General features: G+C 43.7%; 1 protein-coding gene across 1 annotated transcript in view; it reads left to right on the forward strand.

Annotated features, from left to right (window-relative positions):
* Positions 1-23,417, forward strand: part of inpp5a (inositol polyphosphate-5-phosphatase A) — a 268,437-nt gene that overhangs the window by 242,737 nt on the left and 2,283 nt on the right. Inside the window, exons 13-15 of the mRNA XM_080740502.1 lie at positions 11,924-12,035; positions 21,218-21,286; positions 22,837-22,927. Coding sequence (XP_080596628.1) covers positions 11,924-12,035; positions 21,218-21,286; positions 22,837-22,917 — 262 coding nt within the window. The 3' untranslated portion in view covers positions 22,918-22,927. The remainder of the gene's footprint in view (positions 1-11,923; positions 12,036-21,217; positions 21,287-22,836; positions 22,928-23,417) is intronic.

The raw sequence follows: 23,417 nt of genomic DNA on the forward strand, positions 1-23,417 counted from the left end.
CACTTAACTGGAGCTCAGTTAGTCTGTTCTTGAGAGACTACTATGTCAGTGGCTCGCAAACCTTTACATGTGATGGACCCCCAAAATGATATTTATTTGGCCACGGACCCCCATCTCAAAATATTTAGTTCCAGGGACCACCCAGAAGCAAGATTTGAGTTACAAACGTTCGCTTTGAAAATACATATATTCAAAGATTTGCACACATTTTCACGACTTTTTCAAAAATAGCAGATCTACAAGCTCGCAGCGCGGCACTCGGTGCCGCGCTGTGAGCTTGTATATCTGCTATTTTTCACTGGTTAAAGCAGTCAAAAATGGGTTAACCTGGTTACTGGGAACAGGCTTTGAGGGAGATTTTGAGCGACACAGCAGCCCAGGGGTACAACTTCATCAGTGTACAACTCATAAGTTCACCGAAGAGGGAAAACGGGGGTGGTTAGAAAAAGAAAGCATAGTAGTCAGGGACCCACAGGCCCAAAAGCCCAAGGAATAGGGTTGAACCTGTGATGTCATGCCGTACTTTTTATTTCTGTTTTATCTATTAGTTTGGTCATTAAGGTCCACAGAATGAGAGGTCTGCTCTGCCGTAAACATCGCGAAAAAAAAGTTATGGCCATTTGTATATTCACAGTCCCATCGACTTAACTATACAGGAAATGAAAAATATAAAATATTTAAAAAAAGAAATAAATCTGCTTTAAGTAGCATGTGAGGGGTCAAACTAGGGGTTCTTCATGATTCTGAATCCATTGCAAGCATTTGTTTTGCATGAAAAACATTCCTTGGAATAAATACGTCCCCACACAACTGTGAAAAGTGATGACTCGTCAAAGAGAAGTGGGGAAAAAGGTGATTCAGAATCATGAAGAACCCCTAGTTTGACCCCTCACATTTTTTTTATTTATTTTTTTCCTGTCTAGTATTAGTGAAGTCAATGGGACAGTGAATATACAAAATGGCCATAACTTTTTTTCGCGATGTTAAAGGCAGGGCAGACCTCTCATTCTGTGGACCTTAATGACCAAACTAATAGATAAAACAGAAATAAAAGGTACGGCATGACATCACAGGTCATCTCACATTTTGGATCCACGGCTATGGGAAGATGCTGGAAGATGTACCAAAAAAGGTGCTCCAGTCCCAGCGTGTACCCACTGTTAGAAATGTAACCAAATGGACCTGTTACATTTGTACACTTTCGGAGTTACAAATGGATAAGTTAACACTGAGGGCTTAAAGAGTTAAATTGACACTCGTGATTTCATTGCGTTGTTTGTCAAGTCGAGAGACAAAGGGAGAGGAGCAGAGAACGTGAGGCTCTACACAGTCACACAGACGGGGTGCTAGCAGGACACGCTAGCTAACCATTTTCACTTTAATCCCGTTGGCAGCACAAAACGGCAAATTCCTACCATTCCGGCACTCTGTTGACATCCAAAACAGCCAAATGCATGTAGACAGGAATACGCTAAAGTCATCACCGTGCTAATAGAAACAAAAAAAAAATATGGACCTTATTCATGAAAGATCCAAAAATAATGAGCAGGTGGACAGTTTTTTTTTTTTTCAATATTCCCCCCCCCTCCTCATTGCCTGTGTGTATTAATATGCGTATGTGTGTGTGTTTGAGCAGAGGGAAAGCTGGGAAGACACTCGCAGAGCAGGCATGGCTCCAGTTCCATGTTTGCCAAGTCTAGACTTTGGAAAGGAGTGTCCCGAGGCGGTCAGGAGGTGAAACAAAACTGAATAGGGTGAAACTGATAAACAGTTGTCTCTTCACCGTTTGCTGTTTGACAGGAAGCCAAGGCAGGCACCTCGGGACCAACCGTAGCACGTTAGCATACATTTTCCAAAGGTGGCGGGTCTATGAGGATGGGCTGAAGAGTGACTCTTCCACTATCTGGGAAAATGCCACAACATTCACACGTCCAGTGTTTTAGGAGGGAGGGAGGCAGGGGGTGAGAGAAGAATCTTTCGGAAACGGATTGTGCCAGGCGGAATGACTGTATCCTTTGACGGAAAGGAAAATAGCATTTGGTCAGATGACACAAATGGCCATGTTCCAATTCCTCAAATAGGTTTTTTCTCTGCACAATCTTGAGAACTAATAACCTGGCTGGCTTTAAGGCCGACGCCGCACGTTGAAACTGCACACCTTGATGTGCAAACTGTTGACGTTCATGCAACTTGATGGTTACACTAAACATTTAAAACACAATAAAAACTACAACACTTTTTGCTGTCTGTAGACGATTATATATATATATATATATATATATGTTTTTTAAAATATACAGTACTTGTAATGGGTTCTTGTCATTAACCACCCCAGCATCTATATTCTTGTGTGAACATTAGACAACAATCTGATCAGATCTACAAGCATGTAGATTGTCTATTTTTGGTGAAGAAATTTGGTATAGAGGGGAAAAAGCGGTCCAAGTAAAGTTGCAACTCGCGTCCGATTTTAAGTGGTTAATATATTTGAGCGAAGAAAACCTAACTGAAAGTGACTTTATATCAGCATTTTGATTGGCTGTTGCAAGAACCTAGTTGCAAAAACCTTATACTGTTCCAAAATCATGCAACAAAGTTGCACGCACATTTTCAGTTACTTGCGGGGTGATGCACAGTATCATTTAGCATCATAAAAAAGTTTCGCGCGTTAACGCCGGCCTGCAAGAAAGGGCACACAGTCAAATAAAGAACACTTTTCTACAGTTTAGGGTCATAGGTAACTAAGGTCATGAAGCACCGTAAAACACATAAACAACAGACAAAACCACAGGCACGTTAGACATGCCCCTGTCAAGGACTGGCTGAATGAGATTTGTAGCTTGCCCTTTTCCTGTGTACTATCTGCTTTTCCTGCAGCAGCACCCAGAGTACTGGAGTTTTCTGTATGAAGCATGAATGCTCATGTTTTGTGGACTGCATCTCTGCATTCATAGTGGAACTCACGCGCACACACACAGACGCACGCACGCACGCACGCACGCACACACACACCATGCCACAGAATCAATTAACCTGGCCTTCAATATCCTACTTACAGGCCACAAGGAGTGTATTACCACCGAGTCAATTGCAGTGAATTCAACCTTCGCTCCTTAAAGGGACACTCACACTGTGGTTTTCACTCTCTGTAATATGTGCTCAAGGCACACCAATGGGCAAGTCATAATCTCAGGGCACTCCTGTATACAGTACTTAGCAAAAATAAAAGTAAGAATCTAATCCAAAAAATTAATTCATAAATACTTAAAATTCTTTGCCTATAGTGAATTGCCCAAATAGGGACACCAGTTTGAAAATATTGGGTGAAAAAAAGTATATCCAAACATTTGGGTATAGAATTTGCCTCTGTATTGGGATGGTAGTCCACACTGATAAAGTAAAACACAAATAAAAATGTAATACCTTTTTGTATGGTTGTATATTTTTGCAAATTGTCAAATCTGCTATTTTCACAATAGAACCGTGTTATACAAAATGTAATGCCTCAACTCTTTGTGCTCGTCAGGGTGGGGGGGGGTCCCCAGTTAAAATATGATTATTTTGGGGGTCGTGGCCTGAAAAGGTTGAGAACCTCTGGTGTAGAGCACACAGGAAGCTAACACTCATAGGAAGCTGTTCTGGTCTGTGCAATGAAGACAATTCTTTGAGCAACACCAGTTGTGAATGATGTCACCCTGCATGAGTGTGTTTGTGTGTGAGTGGGTGGCTGTGAGTACATGCGAGCTCTATGCCCCACTGTATGTGGTGTTGTACATGAAGGAGCCCTCTTGTTCTCCTCGCCGTTAGCGGTCACCCTACAGTGGAGCGGAGGCGCGTGACTCCATTTATGGAGTACCACAGATGTCCTTTTAATGACGGCCGTTTTTCGTCAAAAGCACTGCATTGGAGAGCTACATCCCGCCGTGGCTGTGCTGGCGCGGTTGGCTCGGGGGAGAGGGGGCGCAGGATCGTAGGCGTAATAACGCACCGAACAGCTGAAGGGGAACATTGTTTTACAGCCACTGGCGCATCCATCATTCTAACTGCTGGTGAGCCCATGGAAATGATGAGGGCCCATTGTGGCGATAATAGCTGAAGATTGCCCACTGCCATGTGTCTTTGCCTCTTTCCCTGAGACGACACTGGTGAGAAGGAGGCTTTGTTGAAAGACACCCTTGTGTGAAGAGAGGATTAAGTGGAATTCCTCTTAGGTCTCCATGTCTTCATTTAGCATGGCCACTGGGCAGAGGGTTTTGATTTGGATTATATTTTTGCCTTTATTCAACCAGTTGACTTAACCTGGATGCTGTGTGCGGCATGAACCGTCGAGACCAGAGGGACACAGCTGCCGCTGAGACAATTGCGTCTAGACTAGGACACAAGATGAAAGTGGTTTAGCGTTGTGTTTGACATGGTTAGGGTAAGAATGCAAGTTGGCATTCACCATGCCTACCTGCCAGCAGACGTGAAAGGTTTGGTCACTAGTATGCAGGGCAGCTCTCCTGCTGAAAGTGAAACCACATCCAATTTACAATTTAGGCATTTAGCAAACACTCTTATCCAGAGGGACTTAGAAGTGCAAAGATCGGAATAAGCTGAGTAAGCATGAACTCTAGTTAAAACACAAGGTAAACTAGAAAACTGTGCTCCTCGGAAAATGTAATCTGGCACAAACAGGGCCTATATGTTGATCCAAGGAATCCAGGGGAAAGAAATGTTGATTGAACGATTGTGGGCAGTTGTAGCGCCACCATGACAAATGTAGGGTGGCATTTTTTCCTTGGCCTAGTGGGAAATGGTGGGACTGTGTGTGCAAAGTTTCACAGCAATCGAAACCAATCAAGGACATTTCTGTTTATTTTTTGTTTCGAAAAATATCGAACCGTGACACCAAAATATCTAAATGAAGCGAACCGAACCGTGAATTTTGTAAACCGTTCCACCCTTAATAGTTTTCCTAAAATGCTCTCTTTCTGTCAGTTTAAAACGTGACACCGGTGATGTATTAGCCCTGACCTCTGACCCTCTGCCTGTCAGTCAAGAACATCCATCTGTCCAAAGACAGCATGTCCTTGTTTTAGCCGTCAGCCTCCAGTGTGATTAGAGACACAATACTAGATTGCTGCTAGGACACCCACTGGCCCTCATTACTGTGGTCCATCAAGCCTACATGCATGTCTCCTGATCGCAGGCGTGTGCAGTGTGCACACAGTCAAGAAGGCACTCAATTCACACAAACGCACACCATTTAAACCCATGTTTGCACACACATTTTCCTAATATGGCAGCCATGTCGCAGGATACTCTCGACTAGGGATGGGACGATAATCGTTATTATCGTTTATCGTGATAAAAAAAAAACACTCAAAATAATCAAACAATTCACCTTTAATTTGCCGAGCTGCATATCTGGTACCACTCTGTAATTGGTAAAACGGACCTGAAAATAATAATATATTTTTTTAATCTCTACGAAATCTCTTTGCCAAAAATGTGCCGATCTACAAGTTGCAACGCGTTGTGATCTTATAGATCTGCTATTTTTGGCAAATGTTCCACCCCAGGATAATGGATGTTGATTATCGTGATAACATCGTAAATCACAATTTCTTTGGTCAGAATTAATCGTGACATGACATTTTCATATCGTCCCATCCCTACTCTCGACGAAAACTGATGGTAAACAGTTCGCTGCAGACCTAAAGATGCAAGCCACATAGATCTATTCTAGACAGGTATGGGGGTTGGCCAGGATAGGACTTGAGGTGCCCTTTTCTCTCTCTCTCTCTCACACACACACACACACACGCACACACACACACACACACACACACACACACACACACACACACACACACACACACACACACACACACACACACACACACACACACACACACACACACGTTCCCCCCATGCAGAGCCCCCCCACCAGGTGTACAAACAGACTGGGCAGAGAGCTACTTAGGAGTGCCCTGCCCCCAATTAGCATTAATGTCACTTAAGGCATGGAGAGGGAAATGCGGAAGGGGTTTTGGTATGCTAATCAAAGGGCTAAAGAAGAAGTGATCCCAGGGATAAAAGAGAAGGATGAAGAATGGGGCGAGTGAGACCCAGATATGGAGAGCTGAGAGAGAGAGAGAAAGTGACAGAGAGAGGAGAGGGGATAAAGAAGGATCAGACGGAGGACGGAGGAAAAGTCAGGGGAAAAAGAGGAAAGTCTTCAAAGCAGGGTGCCGTCTTCAGGGTGGCCTGGATGTGCTCCCTCCATAGTGCTTCCCTCAAAGGGACAGTTCCCATGCTCCTTCCCCTGCTGCTTAAAGAGCCCATTGATGAGACGCCCGTCACACAGAGCCAGAGAGTGAGAATGTAATGGCTTTATTGACTAACAAGGTTGGGGTCAGTTTGATGTTAAAGAGGAAAACACTGAGAAATCAGGTTAGTTCCCCTCCTCACCTCTTTCAGACAATGAACTCAAGCCTGATAGGAAACTTACTTGGAGAACCACACACACACACACACATGATCATTCAGTCATTTTTGATGACAGGATCGCCCATTGTAAAAGCTGATTAACTGCACTCCACAATGGCCATTAAAGGGCAATTCTGCGGTGTATGTGCAGGTAAAGGTATACATGTTGTTTCTCCTCTTAATATACCACACCCTCCAATGGCTCCAATAGAGATAACAGTCTTAATGCAACAGCAAACAGCCGAGCGGCGCGCTGGGGCCGAAGTGATTAATGTGTCCGATTAGCGAGCTCACAAACTTATCGCGGAAGGTAAACGTGGCCGAGTGGGCGTGAGGGCCGGAGGCCGTCAGCTCCTATCAGGCCCTTATTGCCCACAGCAAGACTAATTACGCTAATTAATGGACAAACCTGATAATGGCAACAATTGTCCACCTGTGTGGGACCGGGTGGGGTGGGGTGGGGTGGGGGTCTTACTTCTGGTTAGGAACACACAAAGAATATTTATATGCTTCAATGATTTTCCAAACAGGCTGATAATAGCACTTATGATGAGAATAGCAGGAGCGTGTCGATATTTCGACATAACATTTGTTCTACTTACCAGTATTTCGACACAGGTGAATGTTAACCTGGTGAGTAGCTAACCTGCCGACGCGGGTGAATGTCAACCTCTATGTCTAAACTTAACCCAAACCCTAACCTCAGTAAGTAACCCGGTGAGTAGCTAACCTGCCGACGCTGGTAGTCGAAATAATGACACGAAGAACTAGCGAGATCTCCCAGAGAATAGCACCTTTCTGACCAAAGTTACAAAGCACAATGGTTTCAGATCAACTTTGTCTTTCCATTAAAATCAGGGTTTTATTCATTGTTACTTCCGTGGGACAACGACCTCCCATTCCATTCCGGTGGCACCACATTTTCCCCCGTCTTCGCGGGAACACGTGTGTGGATGGCTCCAAATGGAGGCTCCTCTATAGCACCCACCAAGAGCCCATTCACTCACGCCTGGTTTGGAGTTTAATGTTTGACTTGGCCGCTGACACATCACTCACGCGTGTTCCGGCCAGTGTCAGCTCCCCTGTCAGTGCTGCTTGTTTGTCTTGCACTGGTAACTAACCGCTGAGCAGAACACACCATGGGGCCTGCTCAGTGCTCACGGCGTGTCACCCACCAGCCATGCTTCACCCACCAGCCTCACTCAGCACAGCAAGAGGCAGTAATACAGTAATTAGCAACCATTATTCACAGAACTAAAACATTGGCGAGCTAGGTAGGAGCTCGCTATTCTTCGAAAAATCTTGAAAATGTATGCAAATCTTTGAATTTAATATGCAGTATATATTTTTATAGTGAACATTTTGTAATCTAAATCTTTGCTTCTGGGGTCCCCAGAACAAAATAGTTTGAGATCGGGGGTCCGTGGTCAAGTGGATATAATTTGAGGGAATCTTGACATAAAAAGGTTTGAGAACCACTGATATAGAAACATACGTTTCTTTCTTCTGAAAATTGTTAGGATTTAGAAGACATCAGCCTCAGCTCTTAATGGGGTAATAAAAGCCTCTAAACCTTTTTGCTGGAAGAATGCCTTGGTATTCCCTACAACAGTGCACTTTCATTACTCATTTGAACTTCCCAGCACTCCAGACCTTTTCTGCCTATCTGTAATGTGTTTTAAAAATCACACTCGTGTGAACTGAGCGGTGGTGTGTGTGTGTGTGTGTGTGTGTGTGTGTGTGTGTGTGTGTGTGTGTGTGTGTGTGCGTGTGTGTGTGTGTGTGTGTGTGCCCCCTGTGTGTGTGTGTGTGTGTGTGTGTGTGTGTGTGTGTGTGTGTGTGTGTGTGTGTGTGTGTGTGTGTGTGTGTGTGTGCCCCCTGTGTGTGTTTGTGTGTGAGTGTGCCTGGCCTATGCCTGGCCTATCCTGAACAACAGCGCCCCTGTGTGGTCAGAAAAGGTTACTGCAGGCTACATACCCGGAGACAGACAGACAGACAGACAGACAAACAGACAAACAGACAGACAGACAGACAGACCCACACACACGGCCACGTATAGGAGCGTTGTGACCACCGCTCAAAAAGTGATTTAAAAGTTGACCCCTCAGCGATGGGTCAGACAGCTAACCTCTATCATGCACTGGCTCCCTTTGACCCAAGTCCCATTGTGCCACATTCTCCTATCTCCTGACCAAAAGCTATTACCTTGTTCTACATAATAACAAATAAGTGACAAGCCAAACAGTGGCCTATTGAGTGGCGCAGTATTTGATGAGGGCAATATAAACTTAGAAATATAGGCAGGGCAGGAAGCCAGAGATAAGAGTTACACAGTATCAATGACAGGAGGTCAAGGGTCCCCCAGAGCATCATGGGATGGCGATTGCTGTATTGGGATTGGCTGAAACGTCAGGCACTGCGAGTTTCGAGACGACTTACTGCCTCTGCAGCTATGTTTGTTTGCCGTTGTCAGGGGAGGCTTGGCAAAACACTGAATGATATGCGTGCACTGCAGCACATATGCATGCACGTCAGAGAAAGAATACCAGCATAAACACGCAGACACACACACATATATACATCTTTGATGCACAGAGATCAGCCAAGAGCTATCAATACAGTTAAATGTTTGCTTCAGCGTGCAGGGTTGGGTGGGAGAGGTCTCATAGGCACAACATTGGTATAGTAGAATGCAAATAGATTGGATGCCACCGGTAACGCTTGTTCACTGCTGAAGGCTAGCTAGCCTTCTGTACACCCAGGGTCTTCAACAGGGGGTCCGGGACCCCTAGGGGGTCCTCAGAGTGACCACAGGGGAGTCCTCCAATTCTGTGTGTGATAGAAACTCTTTTTCTCCTTTTTTATATTAACCACTTGAATCCTAGCGTCCATATTTGGAGAAACATTAGCCAAAAATAGCAGATCTACAAGCTCACAATGCCTCGCGCTGCGAGTTGTTGTGAGCTTGTAGATCGGCTATTTTTTGGCAAAGGTGGTGTTTGGTGTAAAGGGGGAAAAGTGCCGACTAAGTACAGAGTGAAAGGTCAAGTTTATTAAGTATTGACGGTTCAAGTGGTTAAATATCTGAAAACACAAATTGACATGAGTCCAACATACACTGATGATTGTGCTGTCAAACAATGACATTATGAAAAGGTTGTGGGGGTCCCTGCTTCATCTCTCTTTCAACTAAGGGGTCCTTCCTTGGCCTGAAAACGTTGAAGGCCCCTGCTGTAGACAGATCAGAGTGTGGTCTTTGTTTGGGTACAGTCTGACATGAACACACGCTGCTACAACAATCAGACAATTACCAAATGTACACTGCGCTGGCAACAAAGTCCAATTAAGCTATCAGGGCTTGGCAACTGTGATGAATAGAATGCAGAGTATCTGTGTTTATTTTATCATTAGGAATATCACCGTCCCGGGCGAAGAGGCGCGTTCGTTTGTGCCACGCTACGGTTAGCACGCGTGGCACTGAAGGAGCAAATTGGATTGGTATTACAGTATGTGAGCCCGGCCGCGTTATCCTGATGAGCGCCGACAAACAAATTGGATTGGTGGCGTGTAAATCTGATGCAGTTTGATGAGCCGGAGGGGCAAATTGAATTCTCAACAATGTAAATCTGTATCGGCTCGATGGCTCCTTGGCGGGCTCCGGGCCCAGCGCCGCTTAAATCATGCGATTGTTCCCTGCTGTTTCCCAGATACAATCTCTCTTGGCCATTTGCCGCGACACCTAATCTCTTTTTGATGATGGTGTAAGAGATGTGGCTATACATATGGGGGAAAAACTTGACTGTCTCTCTATCCGTCTATTTCTATATCTCATTCTCTCTCTCTCGTTCTGTCCTTCTGTGTTTGTCTCTCTCTCTCTCACACGCACGCACGCACGCACACGCACACACACACACACACACACACACAACCTGTACTGTTGGCAGAGAAGGATTGCTTTGATTGAGCCAACCATGTGTGTTGATTCAAGAGATTAGCCAGATGATTGGTTATACTAATGGACCTCCTGTTTCTCTCAGGGAAAAAGAACAGCAAAAAATAAATTAAACATTTTGATGTTTGACTGTTTCTGAGAAGAGGCACATGACAGGAAGCCACGTTTATCATTTGTCATTTTGTCCCTCATTTGTCCCTTGTATTGGTTATTGGTTTTTTTATTGTCCATTTTGTTTTATTTATTGACTTAATATGGCATTAAGAACACAATACTTAAAGGAGCTATAGTCAACTTTTTCATTGTAGGGCCGACACTTTGTTTACATCCTAGTCTATAGACTAGGATGTAAACAAAGTGTCGGCAGGGTGTTACATTCCTAGTCTATAGACTAGGAATGTAAAAAAAGTGTCGGTCTGACAATGGCCAAAATGATTATTTTAACATTATTTTACGTTTTTTGTGGTCATTTCTGAATAGAAACACATATATGAAGCTTCTTTTTTTATAAAATATTTTCGAAACATTATTTTTATTTTAGCATCCGTTTTTCAAGAAAAAGTTGACTATAACCGTTAAAAGTTGACTATATATACCGGTATATATTTTTTTATTGTATAGTGTTTTTTTTGTTTTTTTTGTATAGTTCCCTTTAGAACAGGGGTCTTAAACAGGGGGTCTGGGACCCCTAGGGGGTCCTCCAAATCTCTGCGTGATTTAAACCTTTTTCTTATTTTTGGAGCTGTGTGGAGCTCCCTATACGTGGCCGTGTGTGTGGGTCTGTCTGTCTGTCTGTCTGTTTGTCTGTTTGTCTGTCTGTCTGTCTCCGGGTATGTAGCCTGCAGTAACCTTTTCTGGCCACACATGTTAAGGGAGGGGCGCTGTTGCACACACACACACACACACACACACACACACACACACACACACACACACACACACACACACACACACACACACACACACACACACACACACACAGCTCCACTTCGAACAGAGGTTCGATTTTTTTATTCTGAGAAATTTTGCCAAAAATAGCAGATGTAGATGAGCTATTTTTGGCAAAGAGCTTTGGTATAGAGGGGAAAAAGAGAGACTAATTACAGAGTGAAAGGTCAAGTTTATTAAGTATCAACGGTTCAAGTGGTTAAATATCTGAAAACACACATGAATCCAAAAATACACTGATGATTGTGATGTCAAACGATGAAACTATATGGAATCTATGAAAAGGTTGTGGGGGTCCCTGCTTCATCTCTCTCTCAACTAAAGGGTCCCTGGCCTGAAAACGTTGAAGACCCCTGCTCTAGAACTAATGTATTCAGCTGATTAAAGGTGATACACCATACATTTAAAAAGTATTTATGTCATATTGTTTATGTCCCAAAAACGTTTTTCAAAAGGTTTGAGGCTAAATTACCACTCCTGAATAGAGAGCCTCTCATTTTTTCATGGTGTATCACCTTTAATGGGCCTTGTTGTTGTTGTTCCTTGCAGTTATCCTTACAGTGAAGACAGCAGTCAGGGCAAGGAGTACATGAACACCAGGTGCCCCGCTTGGTGCGACCGCATCCTGATGTCTGCCTCCGCTAGAGACCTGGTTTTAAAGGTGAGTCTCATCCTATGACTTATCAACCACTTAAGCCCTATGTATACAGTGCAGTATATCGTCACTGTCTGGCAGAAACCTTGTATCTCCAAGTTTCAAGTTTCAAATAGGCACACAAGGCCTTGTGTTCTTGTAGATCGGCTATTTTCACTATTTAAAATCGTAAAAAAAAAATATATATATATATATTTTGGATATACAAGGTTTCCGCCTGACAACAGCGGCATACTAAGTCGTGCAAGGTACGACGCATGGTGAAAATAGCTGATCTACAAGCTCACTGGCCTGTCGCACTGCATTGCTTTGTGAGCTTGTACTGCTTGTATCTTGGCTATTTTCAACAACAACAGCAACGTAATGAGTGAGGTTCCCCATCTCCTTTTTGGCACCGCAGTCTCTACAAGTAAGAGCTTTCGTTGACAAAAGCTGGCTTGGTCATCACTCTCTCGGCCACAGACATGAGCAAAGCATTCAGCACCATATAATCCATCCAACATCTGCCATCTCTTCCGGTAAAGACTGACCACTGGCACAAGGCCGCGTTCACACTGAGAGCTAGCATAAGAGCTTTGCACGCTCAGCAAAACCTTCCCCTGATAAATTAAGACGTTTGCAACGAAAACAAGGATCCATTTTTTTCTCATTGAACCAAGACATTCTCCTTGATGCATGCTTCTTCTTCCAGCCCTCTGTCAGCTCGCAGATGGTGGGATGAGTGGGTGGGTGGGTGTGAATATTCACTCATTTTCTATGCCACGGTTCACACATACAGTATATCGTCACTGTCGGACAGAAACCTCATATCTCCAAGTTTCAGATTTGTGTGACGAAGCCCTGCTTCATCATACAAGGCGGTCGCACAGAAGTAGTGAAAACAGCTGATCTACAAGCACACAACGCCTCGCCGTGCGCTTGTAGATCGGCTGTTTTCACTAGTTTAAGTCATTTTTAAAATGATAAATGCCAAACGAACAATTTTGGACATACAAGGTTTCCACCCGACAACAACGATATATATCCCAGGCTTCCAGTGGACCCTGTCATCTTCATAAAGCCACGGATCTCTCTCTCCCTCTCTCTCTCCCTCTCTCTCTCTCTCTCTCTCTCTCCCTCCCTCTCTCTCTCAACTCTTTTATTCTTGTCTCCTCTACCCCCCTCCCCCTTCCCTCCCTCTATCTCTTCCTCTCTCTCTCTCTCTCTCTCTCTCTCTCTCTCTCTCTCTGGTCCCAATGCTGCAGGCGGGCTCAGAGCTAGGCCCGGAGTCAAATCCAAAACCCATTGTACCATTCTAAACCCCCTACCAATCTGCCATCTATACCGCTTATACTCTCCCTCTCTTTCTCCCTCTCTCTCTCTCTCTCTCTCTCTCTCTCTCTCTCTCTCTCTCTCTCTCACTCCCTCTCTCTCTCCCCTTTCCAGTCCTCCTCCTCCTCCAGTCTGTGCTGCAGTCTGTTCATTCTTAATACCCCTACTTTGTTTGCTGGATTATGTGAAGATCTGCTGTACAGCCCTGCAAAAGTTTTCTCAGACCTTATTGGAGTTATGCAGCCATGACGAGCACGCACACACGCACGCACGCACGCACGCACGCACGCACGCACGCACGCACACACACACACACACACACACACACACACACTCCTACAGTGATATCTCACATACCAATCCCTATCGCATTGCAAATTGACATTTCTAATTTAGGGCAGTTGTTTCTCAAAGTGGGGTCCAGCCAGGGACCCTCTGTTATCCTTGAGGGCGTTCCAAATGGACCCTTACAGGTCTCTAACTCTGAGAGTCTACAAATGGAGCCGTACACTCTCAGAGTTATGGGGGTCTTTGACATTAAAATGTTTGAGAACCACTAATTTAAAGGAAGCCGTTATAATGAATTGCATTTTTTCTTCTTTTTTTTAACCAGAGCAATGTTTCTCAAACTTTTACATTTCAAGGTCTCCCCCATTAACTCATTCTGTGCCAATCACGAGTATACTCGTGATATATTAGCGTATCCCACAGTGCCAATCACGAGTATACTCGTGATTTAAAAAAAAAAAAAAAAAAAAAAAAAAACTTTTGAAAAAAATTTTTTTGAATTTTTTTTTTTGGACCCCATCAAAACTAGTGAACATGATTTCAATCGCGATTTTTTATGTTTAACCCCCATACAACCCCCATACAACTCAGGTAGCAGACCTCCAAGCTCACAACAGTGTAAAACATAATGGCTATTATCTCAAGAATGCCTGAACGGATTTCCAATCGGATTTTTTTGTTTGAAAGCTGTGAACAAACTGCACAAACCCACAACAATGCAATCCAGGATTGCATTGGATTTTTTAGAGCTCATTCTTCTCTGTTTTTTTCCCATGCATGAGGTGTGCAAGGTTTAATCATGGCTAAGTTGACGAAAATAAGGCTTTTAAAATGATTGGTAGCCAATAGCTAACTTCAAGCTAACTTCATCCTCTTCCTGTACATGCACAAAGGAAAGTGTTCAGGCAAGTCATGGCTGCAGGGCTTCTGCATATACCAGCATATCTCTATGGGATTGTCTGTGGCACACTGGGCCCCCTCTAGTGGTGAAAGGGTGGCATTAAATGAGTTAACATCTGACAGTGGTTCCATTTGTACACTGTCAGAGTTACAGACTTGTATGGGTCAATTTAGACCCCCCATAAAGTCCCTGGAATCCACTTTGAGAACCACTGATCCAGAGCATCTTGGTGCAGCAGTGGAATACGTTGCACTGGTTACTTTACTACCCAGGGGGGGTCCCCAAATTATTTTGGGGGGGTCCTCAGATGATTAACTAAATGTAAAACATTGTTTTCTCACTCAACAGTAAACAAACCAACATAAAAGTTTAAGTGCATAGCGGGTATGTGCACATCTAAAATGTCAAATTCAAATATCAGAGACAGAAATTGTGAAAATAGCAGATCTACATGCTCGAGCATGTAGATCAGCTATTTTCGCAATAGAACCGTGTTATACAAAATGTAATGCCTCAACTCTTATTGCTCATCAAGGTGGGGGGTCAACCAGTTAGAATATGATTATTTTGGGGTGAGTGGCCTGAAAAGATTGAGCCACCACTGTAGTAGATCAGCTATTTTAGCTATTTATCGTACAACAAATTATATTGGGTTTGTTAAGTTGTTATGGAGACTGGGCTGTTACGTGCATTGGACAACAGCAGCTTTCAAGTGGGGAGGGGGGCTGGGGCAGTACTGTATTGTACAGCAACAGTCAGTACACAGTGGGGTGGCTGCACAGGAAGTTTGTCTTTCTTTTGTCCGCCGCCAATGAGAAATTCCTTCCTGCTCTTTCTTCTCGGCGACTGACGCATCACAAGCAGGTTTTAAACTTTGCAGCCCATACCATAGTACAGTGCTTCCCTAACGGTGTATCGTCAGACAGACAAGTCCCAGGTGTGCCTTGGAATTTTGTGACAACCTCACACATTATTGTAATATACTGTCTGCAATTACCAGGGGTTTTCAAACTTTTTTGACTCAGGGCACCCCTGTAAATAACCTTTTCATCCACGGCACCCCTGAATTATACTGTTAACTCATTTCGTGCTCCTGAAATTAACGGATTAAAATGTCCAGCGTGCCTCCCGCAGGCTGCATCCACGACCGTTGTCTTATTTTGAAGGCCAGAAGTCCATAGTGTAAACACTTCCGGTTTGACGTCATCGCATCATTCACAGGAAGCGGTCATCGTCCACATGGTGTTGTGTAATGGCCGATCGGTGCTTTTCAACATGTGTTATATAAGCGAGCATCTACTGCCATCCTCGCTTTGAAAGTGTTGTTTGGAGATAATGGACATTAAAGATGAGATTCCCCGTCTGCCTCAATGTTATGGGATTACTATTTTGTGCTCGTGGATCCGTGATGATGATGAATCGGCGAGGGAGATCGTCTCGGGACCTTCCGCGCATGTACCCGGTAGGATAACCGCCGTTACAGTAATATATTACTTTTCGCGAGTATACTCGGGATCGGCACCATGATACTCGAGTATTTTTCACAAGTATTCTCGGGATCGGCTCCGTATGAGTTAATTTTTAGAATCTTACATCCTATTGGAGAAATATCTGTTTCCATCAGAACTGAGTGAAAGTAACGTTATGCTTGGCGTTTAACCACTTGAACCCCAGCATGCCTTTTGCGCTGTGAGCTTGTAGATCGGCTATTTTTGGTGAAGAGAGTTGTCGTAGATTGAAAAAGAACTCATCAAGTACAGTGCAAATCAGGTCTGTTTTACTAAGCATAGTGAAGTGATATTGATGTAGTGATATTGATGAATTCCAAATATTATCAAATTATCTCGCGGCACCCCTAGACTGGCATCACGCCACGGCACCCCAGGGTGCCCCGTCACCCACTTTAAAAACCCCTGGGCTATACAAAACGTTATGAATATTTTTTTATTTTCTTTACTTTCTCAGTACTTTTCCCAATACAGAGACAAAATCAGAACCTCCCACTATGTTGGGCATGCCATTATTGTAATTCATGTTCAGTATTTTATTTACTCACACATTTTCCAAAATAGCAGATCTACAATGTGTCGCAATGCATTGTGTGTTTGTAGATGAGCCACTTTCACCATGCATTCAGGTGTGCCTTGAAATTTTGACTTGTACAATAGTGTGCCTTGGCCACAAAAAGTTTGAAAACCACTGCATAATGGTCACTCTAAGAAGTCAGTCACTATTTAAAAGTCAGTCAGAAGGCAAGTGCTGCCAATACAAGTTGGCTGCGGGGGTATTTGAGAATGATTATGACGATCCATAACATTTAATTACAACGATATTTTCAGGGTGATGCTCTTCTTCGCGTCGAACTACCAGTGCAACCATAGAGTGACCTTCAGTTTGTCACTTTGCCAACATTCGAGGCAAATGCTGTTCAGTACAGTCACACATTTCCGTGTAACAGACAACCAGTGCATCACAAACGTTGCCCCCAAATGCACACACACACACACACTGCCTTTAGCGGGGCCACTGTTTGCTGTTTTTCTCAATTACCAGCTAATTGCTCGTAATATACGGGAACTAGGCAGTCTCCTAACAGTTAGTGTTATCACAGATTGGCTGATGATTCACTGGCCACACACACAGACGCGCGCGTGTGTGTGTGTGTGCGCGCACGCGTGCACGCTCACTCCCGAGCTCTCAGCGTTACAGATTGTTGGGACATGGGCCTGTAAACAGCCCCAGCGTGTGGCATCATCTATCATGGCACGGTCGGTTAACTCACCATCATGTTATTTTCTGCTTGCCGAGCCCTAACACGGCAAAGGTTGCCCGTTGGCTGTGGCGCGCGGCGCCGGCCCCGGGAGCGTCGGTAATGAATGTTTAGCCGAGCGAGCGCTCCGTCTCTGCCGGAGGGGCCCCGGGTAATTTGTTTATCTGTCTAAAGATTATGCAGGCCGAAAATCCACAATTTTATGCTGCCTTTGTAAATTATCCAGTGTGCTGTTTGATGAATGTATCCCCGGGCTTTGGGAGGCAGCGGCTTGTGTGTGTGTGTGTGTGTGGGGGTGGTGGGGGGAGGCAGGGGGTGGTGTATCTCGCCAGACAAATAGCGAGGTCTGCCGGTGCGTAGCTCGCTAGAAAAAGGTAGAGTGGTGTGTGGGGGGGGGTCCCGCTATAGCGAGAGCACGCCGGCGGCTGCGGCGTTGACCCTCTTCGACTGGCGGATTGGTTTGAAGTTAATTTGGATTTCACTTTATGGTTCATTCTCAGGCGCTCTATCTCTTTTTCTTCTGAAGCGGCGACAGCCACGGCTCACCTAGTCACAGCTGACAGCGCTCCACACCAGCATGGAGACTCTTGCGTTTTGTGGATGTGTGTGTGTGTGTGTTTCTCTGCGTGCGTGAGTGTGTGAATGGTGAATGTGTGGTGTCGATGGCCGTGTATGTGTGTGCAACTGTGACAGTCTGTGTGTACATCTAGGTATGTGTGTGTGTGTGTGTGTGTGTGTGTGTGTAGGTTGAGAGGTGCCTGGCTGTTTAAAAAGTCTTTAGTTCAACCAGAGCGGTGTGATTTATATTCTTCTCTCCAGATCATGTCTCAGTCGGTAACACTTCCCTTTGTTTGCTGAAAGTGATATTGAAACATAATTTTCTCAGAATAGGCACGCGGATTACAGTGGGAGTGTATCTGGCCACTAGGAAAATACTGTCGCTGTCGCTGTAGAAACCTCCTATGTCCAAAAGGCTTACTTTCCCCCGGAGATGGAAAGAACCGCCGTGTTCCATCGGATCCAGTGTAGTTATTATTTAGACAAGCTTGTTTTGACTTTTCATTGGTTCAGTATGTGTAGAACAGGGGTCTTTCAGACCAAGGACCCCTTAGTTGAGAGAGAGATGAAGCAGGGACCCCCACAACCTGTTCATAGATTCCATATAGTTTCATCGTTTGACAGCACAATCATCAATGTATGTTGGATTCATGTCAATTTGTTTTTCAGATATTTAACCACTTGAACCGTCAATACTTAACAAAGTATTGACGGTAACAAACTTGACCTTTCACTCTGCACTTTTCCCCCTTTACACTAAACACCACATTTGCCGAAAATAGCCAATCTACAAGCTCACAACGCCTTGCGCTGCGAGGCATTGTGAGCTTGTAGATCTGCTATTTTTGGCTAAGGTTCTCAGAATGCTTGGGTTCAAGTGGTTAATATTAAAAAGGAGAAAAAATGTTTCTATCACACAAAGATTTGGAGGACCCCCTGTGGTAACTCTGAGGACCCCCAAGGGGTCCCGGACCCCCTGTTGAAGACCCCTGCCATAGAGGCCACAGAACCACTCAACCACTTTCATTTTCAAAACTAGCGGAAATAGCAGACCTATACACTCACAAAGCATTGCATTGCGATGCGTTGTGAAGCTTATAATTGATGTCGGATATTTCCACTAGTTATATACGACTCTGTTGTACCTCTAAGTAGGGCATTCATTTATGGATTTAAAAAAAACATAAGAAGTTGAAATATGGAGATACAAGGTTTTGGCCCGACAACAATGATATCCTCTTTGTTCACTAACCCTTGTCACCAATCATCATCATTACTATTGACTGTCATTGCTCAAAACGTTCAAAGCAAAAACAATGCTGTCTTCCTAAGGCATGAGTTGGACTCAGTTGTGCAGAAATATCTGTTATATTATATAATATTGTGATCGTGTAGAGATCTGCTATTTTCCGCGCGCGACACCGGCACAACTATAAGTATGAATCAAGCTTAAGAGCTGATTTAATCCATTGGATGCTTCTGTTGTGCATAAATCACATGCAACGCCGCCGCAGCTTTTCATGACTTTGTGATAACACTTTCATTGTATGGAGATTTAGCATTATAGCACCTTCATAAAGGGCTGGCCCGTTTTACGGCACATTCGCGCATGACAAACCCTTACTCAAAACCAGCATCATTATATATTTATGCAAAATGATTACAACAGGCAGATTTATGAATAAATTGTCCCCCCTGACAAATTACATCTTCAATTTTAATGTGCCTGCAGGTTGATTCCAGTGATTTTTTCTTTTTTACCAATGAATGTCCCCTCTGCTGATCTGCCCCTGTGTCATTCTGTTTAAGCACATTCAGCCTGGCCTCCTTCTATTGGGCAAGTCATTATTGGCACAAATGTTCAAATATATAAACAAACATCAGATATTCAAGCTCATGACATATGCATTGTGAGCTTTTAGATCTGCTCTTTTCACTATTCGTTGTACGACGAAGTATATAGGGCTCAAAGCTGGTTGTGTAGTTCCTCTCCAAGATTCAAATATTGGTGAGAAATCTTCAGTAGTTGCTCCGTTGTTTATACTGTAGATTGATATTCCAAAGTTGCCTCCACGTTGACTTTGAGCTCTTTTAGCACATACATAAATGCAAGTCCAAATTAGTACTGCACTCTGTCGAGGTGTTAACTTGAGCCAGCAGAGCGTGCCATGAGGTGCATCACCACTGGCGTCACCAGTGGCATCACCAGGAATGCTGGTCCCTCATTGGCTGTTAATGATGACGTTGCTAGAAATGCTGGTCCCTGATTGGGCGACGGGCTTAAACACACACCTTCCTACCTAGTACATATACACACATACATTCGCAGCCGAACGCAGTACTTCCAGTACTCTGTTGGTGCAAGTAAATATGAAGTCCAGGCCAGTCTATGACGTCACAATGATGTCATGTTGATGACATCAGAGTACTTGCAGATCACTATATTTTCTGGCGATCCGCTGATCCGAGTTTCCCACTTCTCACAATAATATATTACTATATTGCCAGAGGTCTTATACAGATGAGATACCTTGAGGAATCAGTGTATTCCTCAAAAAAAGAGAATCCAATAACAGTGCCATTAATAAGTTATTACTGGCTATTTTATGATTTCTTCTACTGACATTGTACTGCACATGCAGAGAATATGTCGATGTTTAAATTAGAGAATGAACTAGAACTGCACTCTGTGGAGGTGCCTACTTGCACCTTGTGCACAAGTAGGCCTGTGCGCCAGCAGAGCACGCCATGAGGTGTGCTCTGCTGGCCTCATTGGCTGTTAATAAAGACATTACCAGGAATGCTCTTATATACCAAACCTCTAAATCCTGGTACCGTAAGTGAAATTGTTTGGTCACTTACTGTGCTGAAGTGTTTGTTCAAATAAAAGGGGTTTCCCTGTCTTTCCAGCTGTTTATTAAACAAAAAATTTTCAGGTGGGTCACAAATGTCATCAAATCAGGAACGAGAACCCTGCAAAGATAGTTTATCAGCTTATGTTCCAATTCCACTTTTGTTGGGTATTTATTTGTATCATAACTTCCAGTCTCACTTGTATCCTGTATTAATTCACTCTCCTGATTGGATTAAATTGGTGTCTCGACATGAAAATTAATTTTCTGTGTACGAAAATAACTGGACAGACTGGGAAAACCCCTGTTACTTTACAAGCAGTTTAACCATTAGACTGTTTGTAAAGTAACAGGGGTTGTATTCCGTTAGACCCTAATATACGGAATATATAGTTCTTTAACACCTGTTTTAACGAAAGTATATCACTTACACTGCCTTTAACATAATAGGGATAAATGTGTGTTTCAGAACTGCACTGACGTTTTGATTCTGTCTTTCTTTCCACAGCCTGACAATGAAGACAAGTCTATAGTCTATGATAACATAGGGCCCAACGTCTGCATGGGCGACCACAAGGTAACAGCCTTTATTCAGTGTGTTTGTGTCCTTGTGCACTCACTCACTGCTTCATCCAATGTTTGTTGGCTGTGTGTGTTTCTTTATTCACATCGTTGATGTTTTGCCATATGTGATTTAAGTGAATATTCCATGTATTAAGTGAAACACTCACTAAAAGTCGTACCTGTGCGAAGTGAGCGGTGCAAACACGACACACGTGCATATCTCCTTATATGGGCCGTTCTGTCCGTGACGTCAGTTACTTTCACCGTATGAGCACGGATCTCCATACATGGAGATCCGTACTAAATCATTTTGGCAGATACATTTTGGCTATCCATACAAAGAGATCCATACTAATACACACAAAGTGAAATGTAGAAGCGGTTTGCACCGCTCAAATATACACAATTATTATCTTGACTTAATGTTACAACTAAGGTTTTGACGATTTTTTTCTTTTTTTGTTTTTGTTTAACTACACAATAACTCAGTGTTAATCTATCCATTCCTAACTCCGAGAGGGTATAAATGGACCCTTACGGGTCCATTTGGTTGCATTTATAGTATATCCTCTAAGAGTTGAAGGACTTTACAGTGTGAATGTGTCACATATATGACCTAAACGTCCGGGGCAGAGCTGTGGGGAGGAGGGGGGGGTTCTGTCATGCTGACTGACTGTATTGAGAGTGTTTAACACGGTCGCTCCAGTCGACGGTGTCAGACGCGAGGGTCCCGGGGCTGAAAGAGAGGCGCCTTAAGGCCGCGCCGGAGGCCAAAGGCCCGCAGGTCTTTCATCATTACCCAGTGTGCAGTGGACGGTAGTGTGTGTCTGTGAGGTGACCGGGGCAACACTAAGACACTGCGGCAGCTCCGCCATCCCCACCCACACATTGCTGCTAAAATCACAGTCGGCTATGTTTAAAAAATGTCCAATGTTGTTAGCATGTGGGGGGAAGAAAAAACACACGCTCCCCGGTATGTGAGTTTAACCTGTGTGTATGCACAATGAAATCCTGAGTGTAAGTTGAACTCGGAGTGTAGAAATGTAACCAAATGGACGCTTACAGCTACATTTGGTTACATTTTGTACTCTATGAGTTACAACAAAATTACAAATAAATAACAGGATTTTGCTGTGTTAGGCCAGCGTCGCAACGCTTGTACGTCTAAGCGGAGAGTATGCATGCAAGAACATGTTTAGTTTATTTTGATCATCTTCACCTGCATCCATAACGTCACATGCACACCAACATACACAAACTGTTTCATAGTTAAAGGTGATCAAAATGGAACAGGCTGAAGCTAAAAGCTTATAAACGTACGTAACCTTATGTTTGGCAAAACGTACATGAGTATAAGTATGTGTGTGTGTGTGCAATATATTCTCTCTGCCAAATAGGGTGTGTGTGAGCACAGCTATTAGTTTAAGCTTTCACTTGCCCAAAGCGTATTAATAAAGCCTTCAACTTGTATGTTCACTCACTGTGCCATCGCCCCAGCCTGTGTGTGAGAGACCCAGTTAGCTTGTTGCTAACTCTCATTTGTCTCTCTTTCCCCCCTGCCAGCCTGTCTTCCTGTCCTTCCGAATAGCACCGGGGGCAGGTAAACCTAATGCAAATAAGCACAACTGTTGTGTGGTGCAGTGATGATGTCGTGGTAAATATTAAATTTATTTTATTATAATTATGCATTGTTTCAATTCATTTGCTTTGATTATTTATTATTATTATTATTATTTGCTTTTCATGTCCTGAATCAAAGAGGCTTTTAAAAAAATGTGTTATGGTCCACAAGTAAAGTGCAGCGATTGCAATGTCTGGTTCCCGAATAAATAAAACCCAAATCCAAAAGGATTTACTCTCTACTGCTCAGACAATAATGCTGTCAAGAAAGTAAAACTTTGTCTTGGACTAGACCAGTGGTTCTCAAAGTGGATTCCGGGGACTCTGTGGGGTCCTTTAGGTGGGTCTAAATTGACCCAAATACAAGTCTGTAACTCTGACATTATGCAAATGGAACCAAATGAGACCGTCACACTGTCGGAGTTAAGGGGAGGCCTTCAAATTTGAAAGTTTGAGAAACACTGGACTAGACATTTGAAGAGCTTTGCCAGGGACATTTTAGAACAAAGGTTCCCAAAACGACA

This window comes from Nannobrachium achirus, assembly GCF_963921795.1.
Source record: "Nannobrachium achirus genome assembly, chromosome: 13".
Lineage (NCBI taxonomy): Eukaryota > Metazoa > Chordata > Actinopteri > Myctophiformes > Myctophidae > Nannobrachium > Nannobrachium achirus.